Source organism: Brassica oleracea, chromosome C9, assembly GCF_000695525.1.
Source record: "Brassica oleracea var. oleracea cultivar TO1000 chromosome C9, BOL, whole genome shotgun sequence".
In the NCBI taxonomy this organism is placed as follows: Eukaryota; Viridiplantae; Streptophyta; class Magnoliopsida; order Brassicales; family Brassicaceae; genus Brassica; species Brassica oleracea.
In genome coordinates, this window is record NC_027756.1 from 9949457 (window position 1) to 9960874 (window position 11418).

Sequence of the window (11418 nt, forward strand, 5' to 3'; positions counted from 1 at the left end):
AAAAAAAAATTAAAAAGTCTTTATAGTTTTAGAGAAAATGAAAGTTTATTCAATATTGACGCAGACGACTTCCACGGAGGTCGCCTGGTAGAATTCTAGGAAATCGTCCATTCTGATTAGTTTTGCAATTGATTTTTAACCTATACGACTTAAATGGAAGTCCATCTTTGTTTGTTAAAAAAAAAAATCGAGACAACTTCCATGTAAGTCGTCTAGGAAAAATGAGTTAGTTTTGCATTTGATCGGATTGTGTCAGAAATTTGACTTTTCCTGGACGACTTACATGGAAGTCGTCCGGTAGAAAATTAAAAAAAATCAATATTTTGTTATACCTTGATGACTTCCATGTAAGTCGTTTCAGGTTAGTTTTGCAATTCAAAAATAAAACAAAAAAAATTATGTTTTTCTAGACAAGTCGTCCGTCGGATGACTTACATGGAAGTCGTCCATGATAAGCAAGGTTTGACCAGAATCTCAGAATAAAATCATGGACGACTTTCGTGGAAGTCGTCTGATGGACGACTTCCGTGTAAGTCGTCTGATGGACGACTTCCCTTGTAAGTCGTCTGATGGACGACTTCCCTTGTAAGTCGTCTGATGGACGACTTCCCTTGTAAGTCGTCTGATGGACGACTTCCCTTGTAAGTCGTCTGATGGACGACTTCCCTTGTAAGTCGTCTGATGGACGACTTCCCTTGTAAGTCGTCTGATGGACGACTTCCCTTGTAAGTCGTCTGATGGACGACTTCCCTTGTAAGTCGTCTGATGGACGACTTCCCTTGTAAGTCGTCTGATGGACGACTTCCCTTGTAAGTCGTCTGATGGACGACTTCCCTTGTAAGTCGTCTGATGGACGACTTCCCTTGTAAGTCGTCTGATGGACGACTTCCCTTGTAAGTCGTCTGATGGACGACTTCCCTTGTAAGTCGTCTGATGGACGACTTCCCTTGTAAGTCGTCTGATGGACGACTTCCCTTGTAAGTCGTCTGATGGACGACTTCCCTTGTAAGTCGTCTGATGGACGACTTCCCTTGTAAGTCGTCTGATGGACGACTTCCCGTGTAAGTCGTCTAGCCAAAAATATATTTTTTTGTTTTATTTTCTTAGTTTCAACCAGTAAGATAACTTGTTTAGCACAAAAAAGTCTTCTCCAAGTACCCAGAATCTCAAACAAAAGTTACCGACCAAGAATCGTAAGCTTCAATTGCTCTATGAACCATAAAAAATTTAGAATCAAAATCTTGGGTTTTTTTTGGATGAATATGGAGAGAAAGTAAAGAGATGTTGTATTTGGTTCATAAGAATTGAGAAAGAAAGAGTGTAAATCGATTTTTAGGTGAATTAAGAGTTTCAAATTGGTTGTTCATGGTGGTTGGTGTATTGATGGCAATGACAATATTGTGAATACTTGAGGAAGATGAGGGTGATAGAGTAAAATATGCATTTTCAAAAAAAAAGTGATGGCATTTTCATGAATAATCTGAACTTTGGGGGTGAAAGAGACAAGTTAAAGTTCCAAAAAAAACGTGGGTTAGTTTTGTGTTTGACTTCAAGTTTTGAGTCATATTTGCAAAAAGCCCAATAAAGAACTAACATTTAATAAGATACTAGATTTTAACCCGCACGCCCGTGCGGATATTTTTTGTTTGATGAATATATTTGTTATTATTACAAATGTTTTAAATATATAATTTTCATTTTAGTGTTATATATTGTGTAACTCTATAATATTATTGTTTATATTTTTTCTTCGGTATTATTGATATATAGTGATTTGTTTAATACATTCTACTTTGTTATTAAGTTTTTTACTTACAAATATATTTTCAAGTTAGGTACAATAAAATAACAATCTGAAATAATCAAATAGATCACCTCCTTCAAAATATGTTTTTTTTTAATTTATAAATTTTGCGTATAATACATTTTTAAATTTATTTATATTATAGAAAATAAATATGTTTAAGATAAGTTATATTTACATGTTGTGTTGAAAAAAAAAATATACTTTTAACATCTATCATTTTATTTTTTACGAAATTTATAAGTAAAAATACTTATTTGTTTAAATAATATAGCACTATTATTTTAGTAAATTTTACACATAGTAACATCTATCATATTATTTAAGTAAATTTTATTGATATAGGATATTTTTGGAGGTTAAGATATTAAGTTTTCTTTTCTTTTCTTTTTTAGTTAAGATTTCAAAATATTAGATTGCTTTAATGTTTATAACATATTCTTTTTTTTTTGTGGTGCATTTCAAAAAGTTATTCTTTATTATCTATGATTTTAACTTTTTAAAATTTTAAAATATTATCATTTTGAGTTTGAATATTTATTTTCAAAATTTAATATTTTGTCAAGAACACTTTGGAAAATTACACAACCATTTTTGAGTTAGGAATCTTACATGAATTTTGAATTTGTTTTTGTTAATACATTAATATATTATGTCTTAAAAAAATGAATTTTTGATAAAATTTTCTAAATTTTTCTCAACAGATTTTGTTATAAATAAATAATAAATAAACTTTTATTCAAAATTTGATTTTTCATTAATATTTTAAATGAATTACTAAAATTTCTAAGTTTTCTAATAACATGTTCTTTTAAATAGTATATGAACTAATGTTTATTATATACTATTATATTTTTGTATATACTACTATTATATTTTTGTATATAATTTTTTTTAAACAAAATATTGTTGGGAGTTTCAAAATAAACAAACCAATAATATATAGTTATAGATATAAAAGTTTAACCTATGTTAATAAATTTATTTTTTTATAAAAGATTATATATATTATGAATTTTAACCCATTTCAATGATGAGTGATAATTTATTTAAATGAAAAAATTGAAAAATAATTTTTTTAGTTTACCTATTTAATATAATTTTGTCATATTTAATTCATATATCACTTCTATTTTATATAATACATAATATAATTATAGAAATTATAAAGAAAAATAATATAGAATTTTTATTTTCTTACTTTATAATAATATTTTAGATTTATAGTAACATTATATTACTAATTACGAAATTAATTAATGTGTCATTTTATAAAATATTTTAAATTTTAAGTAAGATTTTGTTAGATTTTATTTCAACAAATTTTGTTATAATTAAAAAAATCAAATTTATAGTTAATTTATTATTAATGTAAATAATCCAATATTTCATATTAACTAATTATTTAAATGGTCTTAATATTTTTATGTCAAAAAACTATGAATTGTTTATGGTAGATAAAATATGACCTTAGATTAATAAATTAACTAGATCTCGACCCGCGCAACCGCATGAATTTTTGTTTTCATTTATTTTATATAAATATTTTGTTTTCAATTCTAAATTAGTATATATTATAATATATGTGTCTATCAATTTATAAAACATAAAAGTTTACGGTATATGCTTTTCATTGAATAGATTGTTCTAAACTTTCACATGTATTTATATTTTCTTCTATATATATATATATATTTCAGATTATTATTTCATTATTAAAATCATAACTATATATATAAAGATTAATAAAATATCGTTTTATTGTCATATTCAAAGATATTGTAACATTTCATATATTTAAAAAGTTTTTTTAAAAATTAAACTTTTCGCTTCATAGATTTATATTATCGAGTAAATAATTAAACATTTAGTTTTTGTTTAATTTTTAAAATAAACTATATAGTTTAAAATTTGTTTTCATTGGTTTAAGGTAGTAAAGATTAATCATTGTTAGATAATATGATTTTTGTTATTTTTAAAAAAATCTTTATAATTTTAAAAATTAACATCGACAAATATTTAAATATTTAACATATGGAGGTATAGTATTATAACATTAAATTATATCTATTTAATTTATATTATCTATAAGTCCAATGGATCATCTATTCTTTAAATCTAATTATTGATAGCCCAATAAAAGTTTCTGGTATGCCCAAAGTTTAAATGATAAGATTATATATTAAATGTAATATCCATTAGGTCTATTTTTTAAAAAAAAAATCACACTTGAATCAAGGTTGTGACTTCTGTTTTAATATATAATTCTTTAAATCCAGTTATTGATAACCCAATAAAAATTCTGGTAGGTTTAAAATTTAAATGATAAGATTATATATTAAATATAACATAACTTTTTAGGAATAAGTTCATTAGGTCTATTTTTTAAAAAAAATCACACATGAATCAAGGTTGTGACTTCTATTTTAATATATAAGATATACCATCAACTTGAAAGAGTCGACCCTAGTTAATTTTCGAAGGATAAGGTATGATAAGTATTTTCATGACCTTGAAATATATCGATCAGCCGCTACAAAACGATGTGGTCACTGGAATTTATTTTAGAAGGGGTTATGAATTATGATAAACCATCAGAATTTGAACGTCACTGAAATTTTGTTCCTTAATAGGTGGTTTTATGTGTTATGCATAAAAACCATTATAAAATTATTAAGTATTTTATCTATGCTACGTGCATATCTATTTTAATAATTATATTATTTTATAATAATTTTAAATTACCCAATACAGCTAATTTGTATTAAGTTGTACTTTTAAGTTAACTACCATTATCTATTTATGTATTTACAAATGAAAAAATCGTGTTTGTAAATAAATTCATATTGTTTTAAAACTTCAAATTGTACTTTGTAAATATTATGTACCGTGTTAAATGCATATAAACTTCCGGTACCTTTTATTTTAAACATGTATATCATAGTATAATATTCATATTTCAAATAAATTTGTAAATATTGGTTGATTTTTATTTATATTAAATAGTTTAGATAATATATACAAAGTAATAAAAATGATTTTTTTTTGTCTTGTGTCCTCGAGGAACAAACAACCAAACCGGTTGTAGTGTAACATGAAAAGAAAACATAAACAAAATGACAATTGCCAGTAGGCATTACAAACCCAACATCGGGCCAAAAAGAAAGATAGAGTTTGTCAACAACTCGAAGACTTTTAGCTGCTCCGAGATAACATAGCAAGAGGTTCTAGGCCATTCCCAAAGCTTCCATTCTGATCCGAGTTTGGAGCCAATCCGGACCATTTATAGCCAAATACGATTGCTGCCACTGAGCTTGCAAAGCGCTTTCTGCAATAGCATGAGCAACAACATTGCTTTTATCAGTGATACGCACCACCCGATATGTCTCCAGCTTATCAAGGGCCTTACGAAATCTTCTCCATAATAGATGCAAGCTCCAAGGTACCGATGCTTAAGAAAGGGAATTCTTTAGATAAGAATCTGTAGATTCAAGGTGAACTCTCCTCATCTGAATGTCATTGAGAGCTTCCGTTGTCCACACCAAACTAATTAAAGTAACTTCCAACTGAGACCGAACACCAGCAAAGGAACGACGACTGTGGAAGAGAGCTTTCCCATCTGAGTCTCTAATGATCCAGGCCGCACCAACATTTCTTGTTTGTGGGTTCCACACCGAGCTCACATTGCACTTAATAGCACCCGGTGGAGGCTTCTCCCAACATTGTGACATCTTTTCTTCCACTAAGATCGGAGGAGCTTCAGGTGGAATAAAGGAGTGTAGCTGCAGCCAAACTGAGGACTCCTCCATGGCTTTATCCAAAACTGTCTCAGCGTCTAAGCTTTTCTGTTCAAAACAGAATAGGTTGTGAGCCTTCCATATCTGCCATAACAACCACGGAAACGCTAGACGAGTCTTGGGATCCAAGAAATTTTCCTTACTCGTTGCCATAAGGTAATGCATATTTACGAACATCGAGGAGGTAGAGAGACCAGCTTGGGGCAGGGGAAAAGGTGCGCGCTCCTACACTTCTTTAGCCAGTGGGCAATGAAAGAGCATATGGCAAATAGTTTCAGGGCCCTGATGACATCTCGGGCACTAGCGTCCGTAGGAATGCCTCTGTATGCTAGTTGCTGCTTTACCGCCAGAGCTCCGGATAAAATTCGCCAAAGAAAATGCCGGAGTTTAGGTGATGTCTTTGTTTTCCATAGGTCTCTCCATAGCTGTTTCTCCGTGGGTGGGAGCGAGGTCTGATGTTCAGAGTTGATGGTAGAGATACTTTCTGCTAACTTATAGCCACTCTTGGAGTCATACACTCCATTGCGCGAGAAACCCCATCTCAGCTCATCGCTTTTTGTTCTTTGGGCTCTAACTTGGAGGAAAGTAATAAAAATGAATTTTGCTAATGTTTACCAATATTTTATTGTTGAGATATAAGTATTAAGAATTTTGAAGACTAGATCGAGTCTTCTGTCTTGTTTGAATCAAAATCTGTCATAAAGATATCAACGGTTAAAATTATTTAAACATAGCAAAAAGTGTTGTCCACGTAATCGAGCAATGAAGTAACATTTATGTTAGCTCTCATAACAAGTGATTGCCATCTCCAAGTCACCATGGTTCTTATATGACATTTATGTTAGCTCTCATAACAAGTAATCGAGCAATGAAGTAACATTTATATATGACACTCATGTTACAATATAATCCAGTTTTGTGGATATTATCTCCAAGTCACCATGGTTCTTATATATTGCCATCTCCAAGTTGGACATAACGAGTGTGGAAAAATCAAAGCAAGATCTGCCAAATGAAGATTTGGAAAAAGAACAAACTCAGATCAATATTGCATCAGGTCATATGGTGGTACAAGAAGAAAATTCAGAAGCTAGTTTGGTTTCAGCTGAAAAAGCACAAGGTCATTCTAGTGTGAAAAGCACTACTGAAACAAAGTTTGAAGAGATGCAAACACAAGAGGGTGTTGAACCGAATGATCCTACAACGCCAGCAAACTTCCCCATTTACTCTAAGGTAACAGTAGCCACTAGCTCCAACTTTCAGTCTACTTCATCGCCATTAGCAGGGACCTTACCTGCTCCAACTCAAAATTCTATTATGGAAGGAATTTCATCACCTATAATTGTTTCTGAGACCAATTTGGTTTCAAGGAACAATTCATTGGCCTTTATGTATTCACCTATACATGACAGCCTCTCTTATAACCAAACTGATCATCAAACTGAGCAGGATGATCGAGATGAGTTTCTGAGTGATGCTACGGCAAATCTCAGCATGTCAAGAGGTGGAAGGCCAATAAAACCACTTCAAAAATATCAAGATATGGATTGGAAAACAATACGAAGGAAAGGTAAACGAGGTCGTCGAAGCTGTGGATATCATACTCCCTAGTGTTTGCTCTTTTTTATCTTGTTTCATTAAGCTTATGTAGTATAAGATTCTCTTTTTCTAAGCTATTGCTTGGCTAGATATGAGGCTTGTCTCATTGTACTTTCTAATACTTTATGGTTGCAAAATTTATATGTTTATGTTTTTTAATTGAATGTCCTTTTTCAAAAAAAAATATTATCTGCAGCAACTGATAAGCTTTTCCACCTCCCACAACGTCATCAATCTTTTTAATGATTTCTTATTCACCTCCTACTAAATGAATAACAATAGAAAATCAATTTAGATATCCAATTTTTTTTAAAAGTATCTATAATTCAATTAGTTTCATCATGATCAACTTTTTTTATGATTTGTATATTTGATATTTGATTCGGATATTTTGATGTATACTATATATGACAAAATTTGTATTTATAACAGTGATGAATAAAAACTAGACTTTTGTAAAACTCCAGTCAAATTGTTTCATGTATTAATTCCATCTGTCTCAGTTCATTGATTACAGAGAGTTAAAGAATGAAGAGAAGTGGTTGTTCTTTGTGGCTTCTCTAGCCAATCTCCTCCTGTAAAGCATTCACCAACAATAGAACGAGCAAAGCTTCAGTTTCTAAGCTTTGGACCGGTAACTAGCAGCATTCCTTCTCGCGCAGCACCCAACAAAGTACACCATTGACTGTTGTTTGGAAGAGATTTTTATGTCAGTAATTTCTTAGAAAGACCAAAAACTTTACAAATGTGAGAAGAGAATGGTTGGACTTTTGTGTTAGTAATGTATTACCAAGACAAGGAACAGAACCACGTTAAACATCGCAACAAGTCTCCATTCGGTTTTCATGTACTGAGCTACTCCAGCTCTGCAGTTATTAATTAAATGGAAAGAATAATTAGTTCCCATCTGAAAACTAATGACACAATTGTATAGAATTAGTTTTTTTTTTAGGGGAAGTTGAATAGCTCTACTTGCAAGAATCACAGTTGTAGCACTTGACTGTCCTCAAATTCTTGTAAAGCTTACAATCTTTGTTAGAACTTATTGAATGAAAGCTCAGGTCATAGTAAGAGCCATTCACCGCAGGATAACCACACCTTTGCAGCAACAACAAACACAACAACATTGAGACAGTTAATTCAACAGATATAGAAACATCAATAAACAACAAGAAGAGTCATATACGCATATACTCAGTCAGTTATATATTTGGAAAGGTATAGAAACATGGATAAGAAACATACTCAGATGGTGGTCGACAGCATCCAGCTTCTATTGGGGTTAACTCTGCAGATTTCAACTGTTTGATTGTCTGAACACAAGAAAAGAAAATCAAGAACACTCAACACATTATCAGGGTCAAGATTGATACTGTAATGCATTTACTAGACCTTGTATTTCTTTGAAAGCTTCCTGCATTGCTCGGATTTAACAAGACAGCTCTTCAGTCTTTTCCAGTTATCGGTGTTGTTAAGCTGAAACATCAACAAGAGTTAGAAAAGAAAGGAGAAGAAAACCATTCTTGTTTGATTGATACTTCTGCAATCATATTACCTGTTTTAGAAACCATGAGCTGTAATCATTCAGCTTATATTCCTTGTACCTAATCACATACAGAAATATTCAAGATCTATGCATTGTAATGACACATGGAAGAAGAATAGGTAACACAATTACCTTAAACCAGGGTTGGTATGCCCTGACCCGTTGTTTGTTACAATGAACCTGTAAAAATCCCACCAAAAGAGAACAAGGAATGAGAATTCTTCAAGTAGATCTTCAACAGCTAAAATTTTTCTTGAATAACGTTTAGGAAAATGAGACTTACGCTAAGACTGTAAAGACAAGAATCGCTATCAAGACGATCAGGAGCACAACAAGATACTTCAAAGGAGAAACATCATGTCAAGGAAGGATTCAAAAGCAGAAGAAACAGCAAAGAGAAGATTGTAAGTGAAGGATACAATCCAGAGAAGCGCTACACTTCTCTTGCACGCACCAAGAAACCCGATTATGGATCTGAAGAAAATACATTCAAATCAGAGAACATTTAAGTAAGAGACTACATAATTAAGAACCATTGTTGCCTAGTGTAAACTCACATCAAGAAGATGAAACCACCAAGAGCTAAGACAGGAAACGTGAGTGACCTTCTGCATCCATCATTGTGTGTACTCATCCACACCCCAAATATTATTACTGCCACAGCCAATAGCTTCACCCACAAAACATTGTAATACACAAGACATTACTATAGAGTTTCAGAAACAAGCAAACACTAACAGGTCGAAACTTTCACACATTATGACAACTCAAGCAGTGGAATTTCACTAGGAATCTTCATAAGACAGAACCATAACCTAAGTTGTACGGAAACCAAGAATCTAATTCCACAAACCAATTCCATTTAAACTTGAAAGAGAATCAAAAGAATGATCAATGCTGCTCTAAGAAATAGAAACTAAGTGAAGAAGAAGAAGAAGAAGAAGAGATTTAGGGTCTGACCATAGTAAGAAGATTGACCCATCTGATAACGAAAGTGCTTGTGCCCATACCCATTATCTTCAAGCTTCCTGCTTCAAAAAGAAACTTCTCCAAAGAAAAAGACACGAACTGGAAGAGAAAGATGCAAACTTTGGTTCAGGGTTTTGCAAGAAAACAAATGAGAATTTAAACTTCAGGTGGGTCTTTAATCCAAAAAGAAAGAAGAAGAACGAAAATAGATTGGGGGTACTTTCGTCATTGTAAAAAACAGCTCATAATGCTTTGGTTTCAGTTATTGGCGATGAGAGTTCAAGAACAGACACGCCACGACAGACGAATATAAGAAGAAACAATAAGAGAGAGACAGTGATGAGGGGTCAATGTACAAACGTATACGTTTGACTCGTGCCAAATCCTAAGAGCGACTCTGATTTGGTGTTTTATTCTTTTCATAAAGTTTTGTTTGGTTTTTTTAAATCTTTGCAGAGATCTCTTATATATTATTTTTGAAACATTACTAATTCTTTTTGTAGCCACGTGTACACTAAAACGATTCTGAGAATAATTAGAGAAATATGTTGGTCCATCTAATTATATAATAAGTTTTTTATTAAACTAACCATAAATTTATTATTAATGTCATTTATTATTTCCTTAAATAAAGATTACGGAATTGCCTAATGTGGCTAAAGTATATATGACAATTAATGATTTTGAATAATAAAGATCTGATAAGAAAATAATGTATCTTCTATCAAATTTGTTTAATTTTAAACTATTAAAATAATTTAAAAAAATCACAATAACCATATTTTAAAAATTTAGATTTTTCTGTATATGTTATATTTTGAATTTTAAAAAACGACTTTAAATTACTAAAACTGTTAAAAGTCTCACGTTCAAATTTTGTGATCCGTTGTTTAAAATTTTTGTTATGAAAAAATACAAATGATTAAAAAATCATATAAATAAAAGTCTAATTTAATTAATCATTAAGATTTAAAATATATATGTATATATATCATTCTAAATTAAACTATAAACCATATTGAATAAATAAATATTTTAATTTCAAAATTTACTTTGAATAGTTTTTTGATAAAAGTTTTGAACTAACATAGTTAATTGTTTTTAGATTATAAATTACTAAAATTATTAATCCCACAATAAAAATTTTGTTATCACTAATTTAAAGTTTTTGCTATTAAAGATGCACATGATCAAAAAATATATGAGTAGAAAGCATCATTTAATAGACATTAATATTAAAAATATACTATGTATGTTAATATCATTTAAATTTAATTACATATCCTATCAAATTTTTTTAAAAATTGTCTGGATTAATAAAATTGATTTATATGTTCGCACCAATTTAATTATATATGTAATAGTTACTGATTTTTAATGATTCAATATATATTTATTATTTCATAATACGTAAGAACATATAATACATAAAATAATTTTTATATATAATGTTTATCCCGCGCAAAGCGCAGGTCTTAATCTAGTTACTATTAAATTCGAATGCGTATTACTTTTTCAGAACATAGATTTATTTGTTCTCAAATCTTGTAATGAAGTGTCATTATTTATCACGCTAAAATTATCGCAATCTCTAGTTAATTATTTATTTAATATAAATCTCGAATTGATAGATCAAGAAGTATTGCTCCAACGGTCATTTTAGTTTGTTTATCTTCAGAATATGTAAAAAACAAGGGGTGGGG

At 30.4% G+C, this 11418-nt stretch overlaps 2 protein-coding genes across 2 annotated transcripts; both read right to left on the reverse strand.

The window, feature by feature from the left end:
- Positions 1-5256: 5256 nt before the first annotated feature.
- LOC106314279 lies at positions 5257-5766 on the reverse strand. The gene has a single exon (XM_013752182.1). The coding sequence runs from the start codon at positions 5764-5766 to the stop codon at positions 5257-5259; it is 510 nt and encodes a 169-aa protein (XP_013607636.1).
- A 1876-nt stretch (positions 5767-7642) lies between these two features.
- Positions 7643-10069, reverse strand: LOC106319176 (tetraspanin-10). Its single transcript, XM_013757427.1, has 11 exons — positions 9707-10069; positions 9304-9416; positions 9166-9220; positions 9030-9085; positions 8879-8926; positions 8756-8804; positions 8593-8676; positions 8446-8513; positions 8173-8298; positions 7991-8066; positions 7643-7885 (listed from the first exon to the last, which is right to left on the reverse strand). Exons 1-11 carry the CDS (start codon positions 9758-9760, stop codon positions 7820-7822), a joined length of 795 nt encoding a protein of 264 aa, XP_013612881.1. The 5' UTR covers positions 9761-10069; the 3' UTR covers positions 7643-7819.
- Between the last annotated feature and the right edge of the window lie 1349 nt (positions 10070-11418).